We start from the raw sequence: 24,449 nt of genomic DNA on the forward strand, positions 1-24,449 counted from the left end.
ATTTTAAGAGAATTGATGCAAATATTTATGCAAAACAGATTTAGTTGTCTACCCCAGGGATGGGGTAGGGGACAGATGGTCCAAGGTCCCACCTTCCTTGCGAAATGCGTGTGTGTTTGTGAGGGTGTGTGTGTGCATGTATGTGTGTTTATGTTGTAATGTATATTTGGAGGAGTAAAGGGTGTGTGTACGAAGGGGGTGCAGTTAAAATTGGCGCTAAGAGGACATCCATTCTTTAACACTTTTTTGTTTGCAATAGTTTTGCAAACCTAAGAAGATTGACATTAACATATCTTTTTCTTTAAATGATCCTTTGTAATGGTCAAGAGACAAAAAAAACATGTTCATTGTTCTGTTACTCCTTTTGAGTCAATCTGAAATATTTTTCTCTTTCCATTAACCCTTTTTTTTCTTTTTTTGGGGCTTAAACCAAAGATGTGCGTGTGTGTGTTTCTGTGTGTAAACGTCTGTGGATGGACCTAATGGAGACTCAAGGCTGTAGCAGCCTCACAATAATGGCTTTAAGTTTACCTGACTGTGTTCAGAAGCTGCTGTTGTTCCATTAGAGAAAAGAGCACTAGACAAAAAGAAAAAAAGGACAGTGATGCACTTGAAGTCCACTTTGGAAAACACTGAAATCTAAAATCCAAAAGCCAAATTTAGTCGACTTTAATTTTCTTTAAGACCCAAAGAGCGACTGGAAAAATGTAAATGGAGGACCGATTAATTCAACAAAATTCTGCTTTTAGCTACTATTAGTGAAGGAAATACTTTAAAATATAACTTCTACTTAGTATTTGTTTATTTAATTCAAAACAAGATCAAAGAACAGCCAACATTCATACATTAAAAAACACACAAAGATTTTTATCTTTTTTCAACTTTTAGGTTCATTTGTCTTTTTCTACTGAATTATAGCAGGATTGATTGTGTTTAGAATCAATGTGGCTCAGACCCGAATACTACACTGCAAAAACAAAACAATATCACCAAGTATTTCTAGTTTGTATATCTTTTTATAATTGTTATAAGATTACATTGACTTTTTTGTAACTTGTTTTAGGAAAATATATCCTCTTGCTGAGTCATTTATTTTTGAAAATATCTTATTTTTTGTAACATTACTAATGAAAAAAGTTTTTTTTTAACTCTTAATTTTCCTGTAATTTTATCTTAAAATGTGTATTTCTATTCTTATATTAATTAAGCCAGAAAAGGGGATAGTTTACTATGATATGTGTGTAAATGTGCTTACTTTAAAGATATACACTTTTATAAAATAATTTTAAGACATAGTATTTCCAGTATTTTATTTCCAGGATTTTAGTATTTATAGTTAAATTCAAGAATAAATTTAGTCTTGAAATGTCAGATTATCACAACTTTTTTTAAAGAAAATAAAACAAATTCTCCTAGATCTATGGGCTGATTTTTCATTTGTTTTTCCCTATAACAAGGGAAAAGCATCTTATATTCTAAATTTTTGAACATCTTTTTATCTTTTAATGTTTGTTTTGATTGACGGATGGTTCAGTCAGCTTTGGTAAAATGAGCTCTTTGGCTTTTCATTGATTGAAGCATAGAATAGCATTTAATAGATTTTCCTTTTTCTGTGTGTTTACCTGCATGAAAGAAAGCGGTCAAAGCCAACTGCGTCATTTACTGTCTTTGTGTGTCCTTGAGTCACAGAATAAAAAGTCGATTGATCGGACGGGAGGACGCAACATCTGGAGGAACGTCTGTTGGAAGGAAGAACAAGAGACCAGTGCAGAAGAAAAAGAAGGTGAGGAGCGTCTTTATTTGTTCTTTTTTCATGTTTATTAGAAACTACAGGTCTTTAAAAGTTCTCATTTGATTTCATGAATTGGATCAGTACAAAATAATTCAAAATTATTATTATTTTTTTTAAAATCAATAATTAATATAAAATCATCTGCTGGTATAAAATAAAATGCTACCTAAACAGACAACACACTCAAGATGATTAAACACTAGAAATGTCAAAGTTTAGCAATAAAGGAAGTGCTAAATATTAAAAATTCCAAATATAAGTTAAACATTCAGAACAAAAAATTGAAACGATAAAACTCTCATGAGTTGTCTTACATTCTGAGGAAAATAATACAAATCTGATTCCCTCCTTTTTTTTTATTTCTTTACAAATCTGTTGTTAAAAGAATAAATCAAATAAAGTCACATAAATGATCTGTAATTATAAGATATTTGTTTTTGTAAATACTAAACAAAAAGAGAAGACGAGAATTGTTACTTTCTTAAATATGAAAGGAGTTAATGGCAAAAATGTTTAATTAGAAAATATTTAAAATATTTAAAATGAATTTAATGGCAAATTATGATGGCTATGTAAGTTTTTAATAGACTTTTATTTGTATCAAAAGTAATTTAATTTCTTTTGCTTTATAGTATTTAATTTATCTAAAATGGTGAAATTAGAATATTATATGATTTATTACAAAAAATGTTCATTGCAATATTTGTGTTTGATTTTTTTTTTCCTTATTTGGAGTGTCTGCCTGTGTTGGAGCTCAGGTTTGCTGTTGTAAATTTACAAAGTGTGAAGGAACAACAAGGGACGGCCCTAAGCAGACGCTTTTATTTTGTAAATCCACAGCCGATAACATGGAGGCACAGAAAACGCGTCTTGTGCTGCTTTTGGTTGCCGGAGCGGCGGTGGGTGTGGTCAAAGGAGAACGCCGTCAGTGCTGGGAGCACCTCAGCTGTCAGGAGCTCAACACGGAGAGCAGCGTGAAGGTCCAACCATCCATCCATCCATCCATCCATCCATCATCCATCCATCCATCATCTATCATCCATCCATCCATCCATCATCCATCCATCATATATCATCCATCCATCCATCATCCATCATCCATCCATCATCCATTCATCCATCATCCATCCATCCATCCATCCATCATATATCATCCATCCATCCATCATCCATCATCCATCCATCATCCATTCATCCATCTATCATCCATCCATCCATCCATCCATCCAGCATCCAGCATCCATCATCCATCCATCCATCCATCCATCATATATCATCCATCCATCCATCATCCATCATCCATCCATCATCCATTCATCCATCTATCATCCATCCATCCATCCATCCATCCATCATCCATCCATCCATCATCTATCATCCATCCATCCATCCATCATCCATCCATCATATATCATCCATCCATCCATCATCCATCATCCATCCATCATCCATTCATCCATTCATCCATCCATCCATCCATCCATCATCCATCCATCCATCATCTATCATCCATCCATCCATCCATCATCCATCCATCATATATCATCCATCCATCCATCATCCATCATCCATCCATCATCCATTCATCCATTCATCCATCATCCATCCATCCATCCATCATATATCATCCATCCATCCATCATCCATCATCCATCATATATCATCCATCCATCCATCATCCATCATCCATCCATCATCCATTCATCCATCATCCATCCATCCATCCATCATCTATCATCCATCCATCCATCCAGCATCCAGCATCCATCAGAGAACGCACATACCAATATGTTTGAACCTATGATGACTAAATGAGGAATTTCATTTTTATAATGACATTTTGTGAAAGTATTGAGCATGCCTGACTCAACTACTTAGCTAAGCTTCATTCATATTTTTTAAATATAGTTTTTTTTTTTTAATTAAGTCAACTTCGATGATTTCTGAATCTTTTTTGTCAGTATTTAATTTATCTAAAAAAATCTAAAAAACCTAAACAGAAGTACAATGATGAATGACAATATTCATGCACTGAACCTTTTTTCTTCAATGATTTGTGATCTTCACTGGTGTCCATGGATTACATGAAATCTTTCCACCTTTATCCACCTTTGTCATGGTAGGGAGAACACGTCAAAGTAAGGGGGGGGGGTCATCTGGACCCTATAGGATAGCACAAGGGTTAAATCTCTACCAACAGTGGTTTAACAGAATTACAAGAAATTAGTTGAAAAGAACCAATTATGGTAAAAAAGTGTTTTTTCTTTAAATACATTTCAATAAATCTTGTCTATTCCAGTAAAGCTATTATAATTTTATAATTCATAATTTGAAATGTCTTCCCTGCAGTCATTCCAAATTTGATCCCCTCTTGTGGAGAGTTTAGCTGGTTTCAAGCTGCAGATTTTTATACTGGGAGTAACTTTGGTTCACAAATTGGTAAATTGTTTATATTCAGGACTGATGACTGGAGACTCAGATTTGAGACACACAAACCAGATTCTGAAGCCATGTTCACACCGCCCTCAGCATTCAAATGAAAAATCCAAGAAAATGTACGTTTTGGGCTTTAAAACTCTCACCTTCACGCGTGAACGACCATTTGTGGGCTCTGCAACGCGTGGAAGGAGAATTTAAGTTAAACCAGGTTGTAGAACTTTGACCAATCAGGACTCTGGGATTTGGTAGTGATGTATGGCATCCCATCTGATCCCCATAAGGAGAAATTAATAACTGAGATTCACGACCGGACAAAATGATATAAAACCAGAGCTGTGAAAGAAAAATCCTGGACCAAGATTCAGCAGATTTAACCTCTTTAACATCTCACACAACCCTCTTCCAACTGCAGGTGGTGGACATGCGCTGGTAGACAGTAGAAAAAGAAAAAGAAGGAAATATTTATTATAACTTTGAGTTACTGAAATTGAGACTGGGCTCGTAAAATATTCATTTTTGCAGAATTAATCTTTTGGAAAAATGCCCTACAGCTCATTTCAAACTCCAAAGTCTCCATTTTTTAAATCTGAATCTCTTATCTTGAGTTTTGCTGGCTGCCATGCAGGACGGCGTCCAGATCTGCGAGTCAACCTTGAACAGGATGCCTCTCCTTCCCGGTGCTCCCCACCACCAACCTTCACCTTCATCCGAGCCTCTTTCTCTCTTCTCCATCCCCTCGCCTCAAACCAGACGCTCCTACTCCATGGAGCATTTCCGCTGGGGGAAGCCCATTGGGCGGAAACGCCGGCCTGTCAAAATCTACGGCGGCAACAGCGTGGAGGAGGAGGAGGAGTCATCCGAGATGAGGAGGCGGGAGCTTCCCAGAGAAAGCAATGGGCTGCAGAACAAGGAGGAGCTGCAGAAGCTTCAGGAAGACGGCCATGACGACGATGATGATGATGACGGCACCTATAAGATGAAGCACTTCCGCTGGGGGGCCCCCCCGGCCAGCAAGCGCTACGGGGGCTTCATGAGGAGCTGGGACGAGCACAGCCAGAGGCCGCTCATCACGCTCCTGAAGACTGTCATCAACAAGGAGGGAGAGGTGCAGAAGAGGGAGCAGTGAAGGAGAAAGGATATAAGATGTTTTTTTCAAATAAAAATATATATAAATATCCTCCAACTAAATATTTAAACTTCACTTTCTGACAGGAACCATTCAACCAGGAGCTTTATACGTTTTTGATCCTCTGATGGATCATTTATTGATTTATTCTGTCAGTATATGTCCCATTATTTGTTATTTTAGATAATAAGATATAAATCTTTCATCACACTAAGGACCTGTTTGTAAAGGCAAACCTGACTTTTTTGATGAACTTAAAATCAAACATTTCTTGGTGAAAACAAGTGTTAAATAAATTATACAACATCAAAACCTTTAACTGCTCTAAAATTAGATTATAAACATATTTTTGGTTGTACATTTCATGATTTACAACAAGTATAGAAGTCTGTCTTGTAATAAAGAAGGTTCATCATTCTGTCCTGTTTTTTTATTCTGTTTACAAATGTAATACTGATATCAACCACTTGGCGGAGCTGCAGGTTTGACCTGAAACCCAAACTCCCTTTTAGAAACTAAATAAATACAGATTTTGTTCAGGTCTTTATTAGGGTCTCATATTAGCAGCACATGTTGCTAGTCTGTAATCTAAGAGTTGAAAGAGGTCTCTCGAATCCATAATTTTTCAGGAATATTTTTTGATTCTGAGAAGGAGGGTCTACTGCAGAGATGCCCAGTCTAGTTTAGTTTAGACATTACCCCTTCAGTTCTATGACTTCATGTTCTTTATGATTTCATGTTTATCATACAATTACCTTTAAAAGCCCATTGAGATGACTTTGGTTGTGATATTGGGCTCCATAAATAACATTGAATTAATGGTTTAAATGACAACAGAAACATAGGTGTAGAAGTTTACATTTTAAATTTTAATTAGTTTGTTTTTTTACATAAGTTTTCATACACTGTAAAATATGTATATTAAAATAAAAGATTCTTGCAAACAAACAGAGTAAGAGTAAATAAGTACAAAAGTTAAATACAATAATCCATATTTTCTTCCCATAAACCCCCAGAAATACAGAGACATGAAACCATCAGATGTTCCACTGTGGTTCCATTAGAGACCAGCAGAGTCACATAAAAAGCTAAAATGCTGTTTTTTTCTGTTTCAGTTTGCTGAACATGTAAAAAAGACCTTTGACTTTCTTGTTTTGGCCCAGGAGACAAGCTTCACTGATGAACCATGACAGCAGGAGGTTTCTTCACATGTTGAACAAAGTTTAGAACACTGGAGTCTGTTTCTTCATAAAACATTGAAAACTCTTTTCTGTTAGTTGAAAATTTTATTTTAAGCAGAGAAATTACTCTTTAATCACTTCTTCTGTTAAAAAAACAGGTTAATTAAATCAATTAATTAAAGAACAACACATAGAAAATGTAAAATAGAAGAGAAAAAGCAGTCATTTCAGACAAACATTTAGCATTTTATTAACTAGCATAACGTGATGAAGATGATCCATGTTCCTGTTGGAGTCAGTGGTTTCCATAGAGACACTTTGCATCAGCAGCTCCATGCTCCAGTGCTCTGGGAGACTTTATAGTCCTGAGAGTTGAAGACTGGATGACTGACAGCTGTCCTTCCTCGCAGCAGAAGACACAGAAATCCTCATCTTCCTCCAAAACATGAGTGTGATGTGCGTCCTCATCTGGACTCTCCTCTGCTGCTGCTTCACAGGTAAAGTCCAGAGAATCCAACTCCTCTCCTCTATGAACATCCGTCCCTCTGAAATGAAGGCCACAAAAGCATGAAGCTGCTTTCTGTTTCTGTCTCTGTCTCCTCAGAGTCCAGAGGACAGGTCACAGTGACTCAGCCTGGAGCAGTGAGCTCTGCTGTGGGAGGAAATGTCTCCATCTCATGTAGGACCAGTCGGGATGTTTATGTTTATAACAGCAATCACCTTTTAGCCTGGTACCAACAGAAAGATGGAGAATCTCCTAAACTACTCATTTACTATGCTAGCTATCGACAATCAGGGATTCCAAGTCGTTTTACAGGCAGTGGATCAAACTCTGATTTCACTCTGACCATCAGTGGAATTCAGGCTGAAGATGCAGCAGTTTATTACTGTCAGAGTTTTCACTACATCAACAGTCAGGATGTGTTCACTCAGTGAAAAAGAGTCAAACAAAAACCTCCCTCATTCTGGCTGAACAGAAACTGAACCGATACACTTCAATGAAGACACACACACACCCGCACACGCATACACACACACACTCGACACATGGGCGAGGCAGGCAGGAATTGAACCTGCAATCTCCCGATGGGGGGGTCGACCACCCTACCACTGCACCTCGGGCGGCCCACACCTTTTACTATGCCACAATGTCACGAGTAACTGCATTGAAACATCCCTCTCTCTTGTTTCCAGCCAACAAAAAACAGCAACTGCCCCGAACCCTGACAGATCTAGAGAAGATCTGTATGGAGGAATGGGCCAAAATCCCTGCTGCAGTTTGTAGAAACTTAGTGAAGAACTACAGGAACCGTTTGACCTCTGGAATTGTTAATAAAGGTTTCTGTACCAGATATTAAAGTTGTTTAACTCAAGGGATCAAATACTTATTTGTCACAGTAATATACAAAAAAATTGTTTTAAAAAATCGTACAAAGTGATTTCTGAATGTTTCTCCAGATTCTGTGTCTCACTGTGGAAATGCTCCTATGATGAAACATTTAGACCCTCCATGTTTTCTAAGTGGGAGAACTTGCTGAATCACAGGGTGATCAAATACTTATTGACCTCACTGTATTTTTATGGAGAGCAAAATAATATACGTTATTTAAGGTTTAACTTGAGTTATTCTGGAATAATGTTCCTGTTTTAATTCCTATTTATGCTACAAAAGTTCAGTATTAAAGATTTAAAAGTTTAGCTTTAGTGTGTTCAGTAAATGTTGATCTTCTTCGGCCCCAAACCTAAAGCATGGTTTTCATTTAGGCCCCTGTGTGACTGAGTTTGACCCCCCCTGTAATATGAGTCTAGAAAATCTGTGCATTTTAGTGCAAAATGGCTAAATAGAAGATAGGGAACACAAAAGGCTGTTGTGAAATTTTGTGTGTGTGGGGTGGGGGAGGGGGGGGGGGGGGGGGGGCTGGTGGGGTTACTTGCCCGGGGAGTAAGTTAGTGTAGAAGCGCCAGTGTGGACAGACCTGGTGAATTAAAAATGATCCTTTGGTAATAATAATACATTTCTTAAACTACTGACTTTTAATATGTCTTTATGACGATTTCCTTTGTTTAGTGATGTAACCATTTTTTCCCAACCGTTTTAAATTTTGTGTTCCATAAAAAAATGTCAGAAAGGCAGCAACCAAGTAAGTAGTTTAAAACATTATTCTTATTATTACTATTACTGTTGAAAAAGTAAACAGCTCCGTTCTTCCACTCTTTTCTTTTTTAACTGAACATTTGCAGAATCCAATTCAAAAATATAGAACCTTTCATTCTATTGGATCAGATCTGCTGCATTAGTGCATCACCGTCTGTACTTCACAGGGATTGGACGTGCTGGTCACATGCTCTCCACACCTGCGGCTGAGGGCAAAAGGGTCATCAGAACCAGGTGTTCTTGATTGGTTGAGGTCTTTAGGATGCGGCTGAGGCGGAGCTTCAGGTTAGTTGTTGCTCTTTCTACAGGTTTGTTGGTGAAGATTCTGCTTTTAAACCAAATGTGAGGTTTTATGGAGATGTTCTCCTGTTGGCAGAACTTTAGAGGTTCCTTCTTGCTTTTTCCCCCCAGAATTCCTTGCTGGAAACATGGCGTCTGTCCAAGTAAATGAGAAGTGGTCCTGAAGCACAGAACAAAGAGGTAACTGTGAAAACACTGTCCAGTTCAGATGGAGGCTTTGGAGGTGCAGCTCTGTTACTGACAGATGAGTTTTGGGGTTTGAGGAGAAGTTTTTGCCCCAAAGGCCTCATGTGAAGCTGTTCTTCCAGCAACATGGTGGTGCCATAGGCTCTGTCTTTATCCTCAACCCTCTTTATTTGAGACACAATGTTGTGTAAATAACACAACATTTCATTGTGTGGGGCACTTTATTGTCTGGGGCATTTCACTGTCAAACATGTCATTGCAGGGGGCATTTAATTGTGTGGGGCATTTTTGTTGCATTGGGGCATTTTCCTTTTTATTGAAATTTTATTGCCTGGGGTGTTTTATCCTGTGGGGCATTTGAATGCATTGAATATTTTATAGTGTTGGGGCATTTACCTTTTTTAAAGGAAATTTTTATTGGCGTGAATTCTTTATTGCCGGGGTCATTTTTGTTGCATTGGGGCATTTTATTTTCTGGCATTTCATTACATTGAACATTTTATTGTGGGGGGGCATTTCATGTATTTGACTGTTATGTGGTTTTTTTTTTCATTGGGGCATTTTCCTTTTATTGAAATGTTATTGCCTGGGGTGTTTTATCCTGTGGGGCATTTGATTGTATTGAACATTTCATTAGGCTGGGGCATTAAACTTTATAGTGAAATTTTTATTTGCTTGAAATCTTTGTGTGGGGCTTTTGCATTGTTAGGGGCATTTTATTACCCTGAACATCTTATTGTCTGGGGCATGTCACTGCATTGAATATTTAATTATGTGGGGCATTTCATTGCGTTGGGGTATTTTCCTTTTTTTTTTTTTTTTTTTTTAATTTTATTGCATGGGGTGTTTTGTCCTCTGGGGCATTTGATTGCATTGAATATTTTATTGTTGGGCATTTACCTTTTATGGAAATCTTTATTGCGTGGGGGCATTTTAATGGCTGCAGTGTCCTTCCTCAAACGATGCTGGGTCACCGCTCTATGACCTTTTCTGTCCTCTGTGCTGTGATTCTTCTCTCTCCAGTCGCCGTGTCAGTCTTTTCTGTTCTACGCCGTTTACTACTTTCTTGTTTGGGATGTTTTTGATATGAACAACTTGTTTTCCTGATGGGGCATCTTGTCCTCGTTGATCCGGTTCTGATGAGTTCCTGATCAGTGGTGAAGTCACCTTCAAGCAGGTTCTGCTTTGCTGAAGCTGAAGTTGAGCATTAGGCTTGAGTGTTTCTGGAGTTCTTGGAACTTTGAGGTTTGGAAGAGTCCAGTTTGGACCAGATTTGAGGAAAGTGTTGCTCTTTGACTGAATTCCTGTAGGTTGGTAGTTTGACGGCTGTTTGCTGACCGGCATCAGAGGTTGTGGTTGTTCTGCTGGATCAGTGAAGGTCTGGTTTGGAGGCTCAAACAATCTTTCCTGATCTTTTGAGTCTTCCTCTTCCACTGTGGTTGCATCTTTTTGTGTATTTATTTCAGGTAGACCTACGACAGGTAAGAACCTTAAAGTGTGCTGATTCCTGATCACTGAAACCCATTTCAGTGATCAGGAAATGAAAACAATCACATCAGAAATTGTCACATTAGATTCATAAAATGATTATAAAAATTTTAATAGAACTTAATGTGTTGCTTGAGAGTAGAGTGGGAAGAAGTGACTGTAAATACCCCACCTCTGGGGAAAACGCCTTTATACCACTGCAAGGTGCACTGATATCCCAGTAACACTCATTGTACTGATGGGATGAGAACACTGGTGTGTGTGCCCCCCCCCCCCCCCCCCCCCCCCCCCCCCCCCCCCCCCCCCCCAAGTAGTGAAACACCAAATAGATTAGTGTACGGCTTTAACAAACTCATCTGGTACAGATCGGGTAACAGTCGTCTGACCCGTACCAGACGGGTGTCATTTAGATGAACCTGCACCAAAATGTTGCTACGTTTATCCATGGAGCGTTCCACAGAGGAGTCTGGAATCCATTGGACCTTTTGACGGCAAATAAGGTAAATGTTTTTAGGTTTTGACTGAAATGTGCCTCTACACTAATGGAAGTTTGAATAGTTTTTACTGAAATTAACTTTATTTTACTTTAGGCTTCAGTGACTCATCAACTCCAGAGCCGTCCTGCATCAATAAGAGCGTTTCATCAACGCTGAGGCTTTGGAGGATGAACATGCAAGTCATCTCACAGGACACTAAAATTAAAAGGTTCCACACACTTTGGGAATCTGCCATATTGTCATGGCTGAGGGCGTAAAAGGGTCATCAGAACCAGGTCTGCAGGAGGCGAGGCTTCAGGTCAGTTGTTGCTCATTCTACAGGTTTGTTGGTGAAGATTCTGCTTTTAAACCAAATGTGAGGTTTTATGGAGATGTTCTCCTGTTGGCAGAACTTGAGAGGTTCCTTCTTGCTTTTTCCCCCCAGAATTCCTTGCTGGAAACATGGTGTCTGTCCAAGTGAATGAGAAGTGGTCCTGAAGCACAGAACAAAGGGGTAACTGTGAAAACACTGTCCAGTTCAGATAGAGGCTTTGGAGGTGCAGCTCTGTTACTGACAGGTGAGTTTTGGGGTTTGAGGAGAAGTTTTTGCCCCAAAGGCCTCATGTGAAGCTGTTCTTCCAGCAACATGGTGGTGCCATACGCTCTGTCTTTATCCTCAACCCTCTTTAGAATCAACATTTAAAGAACTTTGATTTATTTTTCTTCTCAGGAAGATCTCCATCCTGTAAGTCCCTCTTTGCTTTGGCCGCCGTGCCGATCGTTGTCTTTTCCTCTTTTTCTGAGCGTGCCTTGAAGGCGTCTTCATTGGTCTAGTGTTTAGTGGAACGCTCTGCCTAGTGTGTTGGTCACAGGGAGGATGAATGCGGTAATTCTTCCCCCTGCAGGTCTTCAGGTGGTCTTCCTCTGACCTCCTTTAATGGAGTTCTTCAATAAAAACGGATTTCCACTGACTAAAGTAGAATCAGTTCAGGAATAGAAAGTGTCACATTTCAGGATTCATTCCAACAATCTTTAGATTTTAGTCTTCAGACGGTGGTTGATGCGCTCGCTCATTTAATGTTTTCTGCCATCTTGAACATTTTATTTGAGACACAATGTTTTGTGAACATCTCACCCCACATTTCCTTGTGTGGGGCATTTCATTACCATGTGAATTTTGTTAGGGGCATTTCATTGCCTGGAACATTTCCCCACGTGTGGCATTTCTTTGCATTGGGGCATTTTCTTGCCTTTAAAATATTTGTTACAATAATTTTATTGTTTGGGGCACTTTAGTGCCTGGAACATTTCCTTGTGTAGGGCATTTTCATTGCCTTGGGGCATTTGTTTGTGTTGCGGTACTTTCATTGCCATGATTTTGTTTGGGGGATTTCATTGTCATGATTTTGTTTGGGGCATTTTAGTGCCTGGAACATTTCCTTATGTGGGGCATTTTCATTGCGTTGGGGCATTTCATGGCCTTTAGGCCTTTTTTTTTTATTTTTTTTATTTTATTTTTTTTTTATTTTTTTTTGCCATGATTTATTTGGAGCATTTTATTGCCTGGAACATTTTTATTGCATTAGAAAATTTCCCTGTGTTGGCATTTCCTTGTGTAGAGCATTTTCATTGCCTTGGGGCATTTTCCTTGCCTGAAACATTTTATTGCCTTTTTAAAAAATATTTATTGCTACAATAATTTCATTGTTTGGGGCATTTGGTGCCTGTATCATTTCCTTATGAAGGGCATTGTATTGCCTTGGGTTATTCCTTTGTGTTGGACTTTCATTGCCATGATTTTGAGGCCTGTCATTGCCTGGAACATTTCCTTCTGTGGGGCATTTCTTTGCGTTGGTGTTTTTATTGGGTTGGGACATTTTTATTGCCATAATTTCGTTTGGGGCATTTCAGTGCTTGGAACTTTATATTTTTCCGGGGATTTCTTTGGCTTTGGGCATTTCTTTGCGTTTGGGCATGTTTTGCCTTGATGACTTTGTGTGGGGCATTTCATTGTGTGGGGCGTTTCATTGCCTTAAATTCTTTTTGCCTCGATAATTTTACTATTTGGGGCATTTTATTGCCTGGAACATTTCCTTGTGTGGGGCATTTTCCTTGCGTTGGGGCAATTCATTGCCTTTTTTCAAAAATATTTATCGCTACAATAATTTTATTGTTTGGGGCATTTGGTGCCTGTGTCATTTCCTTATGTAGGGCATTTTATTGCCTTGGGTTATGTGTTGGACTTTCATTGCCATGATTTTGTTTGAGGCCTGTCATTGCCTGGAACATTTCCTTGTTTGGGGCATTTCATTGTGTGGGGCTTTTCATTGCGTTCTGGTGTTCATTAGGTTGGGGCATTTTCAATGCCATGATTTTGTTTGGGGCATTTCAGTGCTTGGAGCATTTTCTTGTGTGGGGCATTTGCTTGCCTTGAGGCATTTCTTTGAGTTGGGTGTATTTTAAGTGCCATGGAACATTTCATTGTGTGGGGCTTTTCATTGCCTTGGAAACATTTTTTTTGCCATTTCACTATTTGGGTCATTTTCATTGCCTTTTTTTAAAAACATTTCTTGCTACAGTAATTTTATTATTTGGGGCATCTTGGTGCCTGGAACATTTTCATTGCATTGGGGCATTTTCTTTGCCTGGAACATTTCCTTGTGTTGTGGCTTTTCCTTGGGTTGGGTCATTTTCTTTGCCATGATTTTTTTTTTTTTTCAGGGGGCATTTTCATTTCCTGGGACATTGAATTCGGTTAGGGCATTTTCATTGCCTTGGAAATTTTCATTCCCACAATTAAACTATTTGGGGCATTTTATTACCTGGTACATATTCATTGCGTTGGGGCATTTTATTGCCTGGAACATTTTTATTGCATTAGAAAATTTCCCTGTGCTGGGGCATTTCCTTGTGTAGAGCATTGTCATTGCCTTGGGGCATTTTTCTGCTTTTTGGCATTTTCATTGCCTGAAACATTTTATTGCCTTTTTAAAAAATATTTATTGTTACAATAATTTCATTGTTTGGGGCATTTGGTGCCTGTATCATTTCTTTATGAAGGGCATTTTATTGCCTTGGGTTATTCCTTTGTGTTGGACTTTCATTGCCATGATTTTGATTGGGGCATTTCTTTGGCTTTGGGCATTACATCGTGTGGGGCTTTTCATTGCCTTGCAAATTCTTTTTGCCTCGATAATTTCACTATTTGGGGCATTTTATTGCCTGGAACTTTTCCTCGTGTGGGGCATTTCTTTGCGTTGGGGAATTTTCATTGCCTGGAAATTTTCATTGCCTTTTTAAAATATTTATGCTACAATAATTTTGTTGGGGGCATTTCATTGCCTGGAATATTTCCTTGTTTTTGCCATAATTTTCTTTTTGGGGGCATTTCAGTCCACTACCCTGAATCTCACAGCGTTTTCAGTTTGACAGTTGTGTAGTTGTTGTGTTTCTTGTCTGCCTATTCTAATGCATCTCAGGTATGATTTTAAATAATTTTTATCTGATCCACTTTCCTTATTTCTTTTCTAGATGGCTTTTCATTTTCATAATCTCTTTTTGCTTTTGAAAACAATGAAACTTTTGGATAATTAATCCTGACTGTTAACATTTTCAGTTTTGTATTTTTTTTACTTTACAATTTGTAAAAAAAAAAAACAATTATCAGTTTCAAAATGTGCCAAACTGTTTCAATACCATAACAAATTTTATTCCAAAATTATTTACAATTCTAGTTTATTTCTTACTGTCAAAGCAAAAATGTTTATAGACGAGATTTACTGTAGAATACATTTGGGAGTTAATTTCACTAAAAACAAAAAAAAACAAAGTTGGTGTTTATTTAAAATTGATGATCAATAAAATCTTTTACAAAATTGCTGAAAAATAATCATCCACTGAAAAGTGTTTTTTTTTTTTTTTTTTTTTTTCATCACAAATGTATTGAAATGTGAGATGTTAAGTGGAATATACTTTCAAATACCCTTGGAGAAATGTTTATATTTTACTGGTTGATGTAAACATATTCAAGTGTTTCTAACATAGATGAACCACAAAACGCACGTTTGGTTAGGGCAGTGGTTCCCAAACTGGGGGGCGTGGAGGTATTGCGGGGGGGGCGCGGTGGAGTTTAGAAACAAAGGATTTGTATGTTTGTCAGTGTGGGGGGGCTTGAAAATATTATCTTCAGAAAGGGGGGGCCCTGCAGAAAGTTTGGGAACCACTGGGTTAGGGTAATGCAACCACATGGAGCACAAGCCAGTGCTTTCATGTGCCGGTCCCAAGTCCGGGTAAATGCAGAGGGTTGTCGGGTGAATATCCCACGTAAAACCGGAACCAAACCCAACGTACCATCAGAAACGGTAAACCACTGTGGCGTTGCTGCAGAACCGCCGCTGACCCCTATCCTTCTACTGTAACAGTCAAATCCAACACCAGAGGCCATCGACTGCTAAAAGAATAAAATCCATCTGAAAGGGTTCTATAATTCCTCTGTGTGAATATTCAAACAAATATAAAAACAATCTGGTTTTTAAAACTTTAGTATTTAGCATCAATGCATTTTAATTGTAACAAAAGCCACAGCTGGACCTGAGGTTTTTTTGAATTTTTCTTTTAAAGTGCTTTCCTTGAGGAACAGTGTAATCTTTTAATTTGGTGACATTCGGCTGAACTTCAGTTGGTTTGGAAAAATTAATCTTTTTAATAAACAATCAGGCTATTTGTAGATGAAACTGAGGTTAAAGAACAGTTCTAGGTTCAAAGGAAGAGAAAAATAGCCCGAAAAGGCTCTTTTACATGTTTAAATGTTACACTTTCTTTTGTTGGTGTACCGAATGTATTGTGTAACCAGACAACATAGATGCAAGCATGTCACACACACTTGAGTGCATGTACTGTATGAATACAAAAGTATTCTCACACAGAGTAAAAACCCCATCTAATCATGGATACGTGCGAGGAAACGGAGAAATAAAATCACATTTCCTTCTTAAAAGACTTAAGTCTTCAGAGGACGATATGTCTGATAAAATTGTTCTAAAGTGTGCAGCTAACCTAATAAGTTAAACAATCTTCATTTTGGGTTAGTTAACCCCTTGATGCCTTAATTTCTTTCCAGCTATGAAAAAAATCATTTTGGGGACCTGAGAAAACAAATGGCCATTTCTGTGTGGAGTTTGCATGTTCTCTCCGTGGATCTGTGGGTTTTCTCCAGGGAATCTAGCTTCCTCTCACCGTCCCAGTCTCAAAAATATGCTTTATAGGTTAATTGGTACTCTAAATTGTCTCTAGGAGTGAATGTGAGTGTGCCTGATTTGTGGCCCTGGGATAGAATGGCGACCTGTCCAAAATGTCCCCTGCCTTCACCCACAAGTGGCCGGGATAGGCTCCAGCAGCCCCGCGACACAGGGACTAACGGGCTTGGAAGAATGCATAGTCCTGAGATCATGTAATTTTGTGTCCTTTGGAGTCTTGAAATGTTTATCATTTTCATGTGTCCCATGTAGTTCTATTCATCTTCTAAACTGTTATTTTTTTTCTCCTTTCAGGGTCAGGTAGTTTGGTGCTGTGTAGTTCCAAGTCTTGGTAATGTCTGCACATCCTATGCAATCAGAAGATGCACGTAGTTTAAATGTATCCCATTTAATCGATGAATCCATTTCTATTACTTGAATTGAATCAATCTGTCTGAAGCAGAATCAAATGGAGCCTATACCACAAAAATTATTTCAATTTTCTTTTTTGAATGGTTATTTCAAGTAATAAAGAATCCACAAAAGCAATACAATCATCATTATACATTCATACGAAATCAAACTTAGGATAATTAGACATATTAATAAATGTTGCTTGGAAGGAAGCGAACTTGTATAATCCCACCCCTGTTCTACCCTAACCACTTATTACATGATTTATCATTATCTGGTTCATAACCTTTATCAGACTGAAGTAAGAATCATTAAGTATCAAAGCACATGACAAAGATGAATTACTTAACTATTATGTAAAAAATAACTTTTATAAATCAACATGGCAAATGCAGATCAGTTTCGCAAAATATATGCAGATTATTTTACTTTACAAGTCATTTATATGATTAAAAAATACTATATCAGTAAAATAGACAAAACACGGTTTCAGAAATGTTCTTAGCAAAATTTGATCACTTATCAAAAGTTAAAAATATGTGCAAAATTGTTACATTAGGAAAAATCGTGAATCACTTTATCAATTTTTATTTTTTGGACCAAGTGAAGTAATTAAGTCAATTTAATCATTTTCAATAATTAATCACTTGTTTTATTATTTTTTTTGTAATAAAAGGCTGTAAGGGAAAATAAAAAAGGGTCCATAATCTGTCGACTGACAAATGTTGGTATTTCTTCTCCTGATGAACAGTCATTCCTCTGGGTTTGAACAGTTTCTAGTTCTCTGTGATATGTCTGCTTTGTACCGGTAATTAAAAACTTGTAAATTGTAAACATAAAATTCAATTGGAACATTCTAAACTGAACTTACTAAACAGAATAAACTAAACTGGACATCCCTGCCCCCCCCACGCGCATCAAGTAATTCCAGAATAAACGAAGAAACCTCAAGTGTCACCATGAAGGAGGGATCCTCCATGACGGACAGGCGACGTGCCAGAACCTTTGGAGAAGGTTGGCTTATCTAACTCTACAACTAAAAGTTTAAATAGTCCAGCAGATGGACTTGATCCAGATGGAGTGGGGGGGGGGGGTGGCTGGGGGCGCGAGACGAGCCAGAGGCAGAATCCACAGCCAAGTGTAGAACGCCTAGTAGAGGCGAGCCAGAGACAAGGTACATGGTCAGGTACGGGAGCACGGATGAGCCAACTGGAATCTGGAAACACGAGTGGGAAAGAGGGAAAGCAAACAGAGGCATGGATAACTAAATGATGAATAATAATCAAGAATAAAGGAGAGAAGGAGAGTAGAAGTAGAGGATAGAACCCCAGTGCACCATAGTTACCCCAGCTTCAACTTCTAGCAGCCTACTAATATAATATAAAAACAACCAAGTGTATCACATCAGAAAACACACACGTGATGCAGCAAAAATGGATCAGGCCATCAATCCAGTCCAATGAGTGAAAAGACTTTGAATTTAGCAAAGTCATGTGACCATACAGTGTGCTAGAACGTTCCAAGACTGTTCCCTTTGGATTCTTAGGATGTGGAAAAAACCAGTGGACCGAACTTTAGGAAACTCAAACGTGAATGGATTTGACACTCATTGTTTACTTGTTTGTTTGTAAACATGTTTATTGTATACTTATCTATAAGAAATCCAAGGAGTCAAAAAACTTCACCAGCTCTGTCCAGGACCAGGTATTTCTGAGTCTCACGGTTGAAGTTTTGGCTAAAGATGTCCTGGATCCATTTTAGATCAGTGAACCCATATCGAAATTGAATTAAATCAATCACAAATATAAATCAAATTGTTGGTGAAATTAATTACACCCCTATTTCTTTTTTTTACAAGTCCCAAACATTCCTGAGATGCTCCTAGTTTTATGTAATCCCAAAATGCCGGTATTTTCTATAGGAGGCCAGAACAGTCTTATAATTCAGAATTGCACACACTCGGAGTCACAAATACACACACTTCTATTCACATGGTGCAAATAATTTACTTGAGTCCTATGTCGTCCCAACTTGTGCGTATGGATTTATAAGGGACCCAGTCTCCTCTGAAGGTGAATAAAGTAAATTCTGTAAAGCGCTTATTAAAGTGAGTCCATGTGTGTATATATTAAAATGTCATCTTTGAAGTGTTGAGTTTATTCTTTTTCACAAACCACCTTCCTGAGAATTTGGAGAGAAAAAAATGTGGCTTTGATTAAAAAATAAAAAAAAACCACATTACCCCACACTAGAAATGTGTCTAGTTCTATTTATTACCAAAAATAAAATTGAGTAATTTTAATGCATAGATGTATAATCAACTATAGAATTAAAACAATTCTCATTTTGAATTAGTTCAGTTTATTATTTCTACATTTTTTTAATAAACATTTTATTGAAGTACATAATTCAGAGAGTTCCCAAAAAGATTGAATTAAATTAACTTTAGTTAATTGATAAAAAAACAGTTTTTACTGTTTGTGGGGCACTACTTGGTGTCGTCTAGCAGGAAAGCTTTGTCCTTTAAGAAGCCTAATTGACATTCTCCATTTAATCCCTAAAATGATAATATTTTATCAGATAAAAACAGAGTAAGGACCAAACCTGCAGTCTTTGCTCTTTGGTACACCTAGAGGGATCTTGATGGCCTCATTTCAGTGTAAATGGAAGGAAACTATTTGGGTGGAAAACAACTTTAAATAACAATTACTTTACATTGTTTTAAAGCTGTACAAGTCTAAATGGATCAACACTAAAGCCACTGGCCAGTTCTCTTTGCATCTAAAAGATCAGAAGATTTTTATTTATTTTTTTTTAAACCATAAAAAGAAACTGTTGGTATTTGGCCACAGTTTGGGGTTAAAGACAGAAAATAACATAAAAAACTGCATCTGCATTCAGATTAAATTCTGTGGATGAAAAGGATTAAGAGTTTGTATATTTTGGAGAGAGTTTTGTTAATTGAAAATTTAATCAGAGAGGTAACTTCTTTTGGTGGCTTTAAATTGTTATTTTATTTAAACTTTTTAGTAATAATGGATTTAAGTTTAAGTTATTCCAAAAAGTTATTTATTCCACATTTGTCTTGAAGTTCCCGGGGAGTTATGAATCTTGAATCAATAATTAAGTGCTCTAGTGTTACGCCCCCTGCTTGCCAAGATGGGAAGTGAATCATTTTTTTTGTTTGAGGATGTCCGGGTTTTTCCAGATGAGTGTCATTTTGCACGGTTGAAGTGATGATTTATTTTTTTTTAGATAGACACTTTGCATCAGCAGCTCCATGCTCCAGTGCTCTGGGAGACTTTATAGTCCTGACAGTTGAAGACTGGATGACTGACAGCTGTCCTTCATCACAGCAGAAGACACAGAAATCCTCCTCCTCCTCCTCCTCTTCCTCCAAAACATGAGTGTGATGTGCGTCCTCATCTGGACTCTCCTCTGCTGCTGCTTCACAGGTAAAGTCAAGAGAATCCAACTCCTCTCCTCTATGAACATCCGTCCCTCTGAAATGAAGGCCACAAAAGCATGAAGCTGCTTTCTGTTTCTGTCTCTGTCTCCTCAGAGTCCAGAGGACAGGTCACAGTGACTCAGCCTGGAGCAGTGAGCTCTGCTGTGGGAGGAAATGTCTCCATCTCATGCAGGACCAGTCAGGATGTTAACTATTGGAACAGCTTTTACATTTTATCCTGGTTCCAACAGAAAGATGGAGAATCTCCTAAACTACTCATTTACCGTGCTAGCTCTCGACAATCAGGGATTCCAAGTCGTTTTACAGGCAGTGGATCAAACTCTGATTTCACTCTGACCATCAGTGGAATTCAGGCTGAAGATGCAGCAGTTTATTACTGTCTGGCTGAATTCAAAATCAGCAGCACATTCTCGTTCACACAGTGAAAAACAGTCGTACAAAAACCTCTGTCAGTCAGAGAGAACAGAAACTGATCTGATACAGTTCAATGAAGACACACACACACACACACACACACCCACACACACACACACACACACACACACACACTTTTACTACAACTACACATAGGTTAACTTTATGGCATTATTTTGGAGTCTGTGGAAACAAAGAACCTGTGGAATTTCGTCCTCCTGCACTGTGGGAGTCTCCGTCTGTCAATCTGTCTCTAAAGATTTTGTGTCGAGCTTCCACTGACTGGTGCTGTTGGTGAAGGAGAAAGTTTTAATGCTGTCATTTAGTTTGACTGACATCCTCCTCCTGTTTGTTGAATCTCTGTCAGAGCTTTTTGAACCATTGCTCTGGAGGAGCTGAAACCACTGAGACCTAAAAGGTTTTTAGCATGAGGCGTGCCGACTTCAGAGGAACCGGATCTACTCATGAGAGGAAAGAGGCTGTGGTCGCTCTTGTAAAGGGCATCAGTGTCCACTATATTAGCAAAAGTATTGACTCACCTGCCTTGACTCTCATATGAACTGAAGTTCCATCCCATTCCTAACCCATACAGTCCAATATGATGTGGGTCCATCTTTTACAGCTTCAATTCTTCTGGGAAGACCACAAAGTTGAGTGTTTCTAGGAATTTTGTACCATTCTTCCAAAAGGTCATTGGTGAGGTCACACTGATGTTGGTGGAGAGGGCCTGGCTCTCAGTCTCTGCTCTAATTCATCCCAAAGGTCTTCTATGGGGTCCAGGTCAGGACTCTGTGCGGGTCGGTCCAGTTCATCCACACCAGACTCTGTCCTCCATGTCTGTATGGACCTTGCTTTGATCACTGGAACACAGTCATGTTGGAAGAGGAAGGGGCCGCTCCAAACTGTTCCCACCAGGCTTTGAGCATGGAATTGTCCAAAATGTTTTGGTATTCTGAAGCATTCAGAGTTCTTTTTACTGGAACCAAAGGGCCAAGTCCTGAACAACAAGCCCACACCATAATTCCTCCTCCACAAAAATGTCTTCCAAACCCACACTCGTCCATCAGATTTCCAGATGGAAAAGTGTGATCCATCTCTCCAGAGAAGGCGTCTCCTCTGCTGTAGAGTCCAGTGGCGGCGTGCTTTCCACCACTGCATCAGACGCTCTACACTGCAGTGATGTGTGTCTTGAATGCAGCTGCTCAGCCATGGAAACCCGTTCCATGAAGCTCTCTGACTTTTAATCTGAAGGTCACATGACATTTGGAGCTCTGTAGCAACTGACTGCAGAAAGTCAGTGACCACTTTGTGCTTCAGCATCCGCTGACCCCTCTGCATCAGTTTACGTGGTCTACCACTTGGTGGCTGAGTTGCTGTTGTTCCCTACTGGACTGGTCAGATAACACAAGGGTCCTGCATAAGAAGGGTCAGAGTCGCCTCCACGTCCTCAGGAGGCTGAGGTCCTTTGGTGTGTGTAGGCCACTACAAGACCTTCCATTAAACTGTCGTTGCTTCAGCAACTTTCTATGCTGTGGTCTGCTGGTGTGGAGAAATGAATGAAAGGGACAACAAGAAACTGGACAAGCTGGTGAAGAGAGCTAGCTTTGTCCTGTTGTCACACTTATGGATACTTATGGACCATAAGTGTGATACTTATGGACCATAAGTATCTCGTTCAGCCAAAGACTGCTGCACCCCCAGTGCAAAAAAGAACGTTACCGGAGGTTTTTTGTCCCAACAGCAGTCAGACTTTACTACAACACGGTCTAGGACTGCTGAAACCGCTGCTGTTATTTAATTATTTAACTTATTTATGACGTAGACTTTTACTTCCACTTTATATTATTACAATCTTATACTTACTCAATGCTACTTTGTTTTTTTCTAACTGCTATATTTGTTGTTTTGGCTGCTGTGACAACTGAATTTCCCTCCGGAGATCAATAAAGTCCTGTCTTATCTTATCTTATTTTAAACTCTTCCATTTTGTTCTGACATCTGGCATCTCTTGTTCCGGCTCCTCCTGGTTGCTGGGCCTGGATCGCCCATGTTGGGTGCACTGGACCTGGTGGTTGGGGGTCTCTGGGGCGGGAGGTGCTTGTGTTGTGCTTGTGCTGCATAGATGCTGACACCCCGGCCAACAGGAGGACAGGGCGAACTGCGCCTTCTGGGTTCTCTTTTCTTTAGCTCTGTCATTTCCCTTTGATTTGTGCTTGTTTTGTGTATTTCATTATAAGGGGCTTATTTAATTATTTTATTACATGTGTAGGTATTGGTTTTATTGTATTCTTGTTTGTTTTTCATTGAAAGCAGCTTGAGCTGTCTGTTTGACATGAAAGGTGCTCTATAAATAAAATCAATTTGAATTTGATAGTCCACAGTCAACTGTCAGCTGTATTTAGGAGCGAGGACGCAGGTGGTGTCCTCTGACAGTTTTACGCTGGAATTCACTGAACTCCTGAGAGTGACCCATTCTTTTACACATGTTTGTAAAAACAGTCTGCATGTCTGAGTGATGATTTTAGACACCTGTGGCCAGACCAGGGGCCTCATTTCTAAAGGTTGTGTACGCACAAAAGAAGGCGTACGCCACTCTCTACACCATAATTGAGATTTATAAAAAGCAAACTTGACGGGAAAATGTGCGGTCCTTCACGCTCTGACCCAGGCGTACGCACAAAAACGGGTGAAATGAGAAACGGCGACGCCGTCGGCAGATGGAAGAAACACGTGAAAGTGAAAATGACAATACTGCCTCTCATAAATAACATGAAGACTTCACAAAGCAAGTCTTACAATTAACAGCTACACCAACACCCGTTTGATCGATCAGCAGTGAAACAAACAAAAAAGATCAAACGAAAATTACAACAGAAATTCAAATGAACACATATTTGCAAAAAGAAAAGTGAAATATGTTCTGCAATATTGGCATGTTGTGCAATTCATCCTCATAGATAACATAGTTAACAGAACGAAATAATGTACAAAACTGATATTCCTGTCAGTGCATCCGTCTGGAGGAGCAGATATTGGTACAGACAGACAGACAGACATATTAATTGTCCACTGGGGAAAGTTGTTTTCATTTTCATTTTCTTCATAAGCTATGGAATTATGGTATTCATGCATATGCCTTTAGTTTAGTTTATTTCTGATAAAACAATGTATGGCGTATGTCTCAACCATTCAGAAAGCAACAAGAAATTACATTTGCGCTGAACAATTTCCCATTTCCACGTGGATTATTACCGACATCTGTAGCTTGTCAGATGTAACTAAATGGATGGAAATAAAATGCCCCATCACAATGCGTAATGACGCACAATGGCTGATCTTGCGCTCTTAAAAGATGCGGCAAATGGAAGAATTCGGAGTGAACGTATCTTTAGACAGCAAGGAGACTTGCTGGCAAACGAGGACGAGTGGCTTATGAGCCGGTTCCGACTTCCTCCAGCCGTCCTGTTGGAGCTTTTGGGGGGGTGTCACCCGGTGCATCTTGCGCGTCGGTGTTCCCCCTGCGCCTAAGTCACCACTCCACTTAAAAGGGATTCCCCAATTATTGCCGCCAGTCCCCCCCTCCCCCCCCCGTCCCCCCCGTGGCGGACACACTCTGGCGATGCAGCTCCAGACGTTTTTTTGCCTTGACTTTGATGTCCGACCATTTCTTTTTTATTTCGGCCACGGTCCGAGGTTGTGAGGCTACAGCATTTACGGCGTCTGCCACCGTCTGCCGCTCACGTGCCTTTTTGGCATTAGTAATGCCCACACTGTG

At 39.0% G+C, this 24,449-nt stretch overlaps 1 protein-coding gene and 1 long non-coding RNA gene across 3 annotated transcripts; both read left to right on the forward strand.

The window, feature by feature from the left end:
• Positions 1 to 1,664: 1,664 nt before the first annotated feature.
• LOC101164777 (pro-opiomelanocortin-like) lies at positions 1,665 to 6,011 on the forward strand. Its single transcript, XM_023959757.2, has 3 exons — positions 1,665 to 1,783; positions 2,633 to 2,772; positions 4,857 to 6,011. The coding sequence occupies exons 2-3, from the start codon at positions 2,641 to 2,643 to the stop codon at positions 5,355 to 5,357; spliced, it is 633 nt and encodes a 210-aa protein (XP_023815525.2). The 5' UTR covers positions 1,665 to 1,783; positions 2,633 to 2,640; the 3' UTR covers positions 5,358 to 6,011.
• Positions 6,012 to 8,463: 2,452 nt separating this feature from the next.
• On the forward strand, positions 8,464 to 22,638 carry LOC144995088 (uncharacterized). 2 transcript variants are annotated; one of them, XR_013658721.1, is made up of 3 exons: positions 8,464 to 9,173; positions 20,047 to 20,246; positions 20,354 to 22,638. It is a non-coding gene; the product is annotated as an uncharacterized LOC144995088 (long non-coding RNA). The 2 variants fall into 2 exon arrangements; XR_013658720.1 differs by lacking the exon at positions 8,464 to 9,173 and adding an exon at positions 10,993 to 11,657.
• The last annotated feature ends 1,811 nt before the right edge of the window (positions 22,639 to 24,449 follow it).

The sequence above is a fragment of the Oryzias latipes genome, chromosome 11 (assembly GCF_053564925.1).
Source record: "Oryzias latipes strain Hd-rR chromosome 11, Olatipes_Hd-rR_3.1".
Lineage (NCBI taxonomy): Eukaryota > Metazoa > Chordata > Actinopteri > Beloniformes > Adrianichthyidae > Oryzias > Oryzias latipes.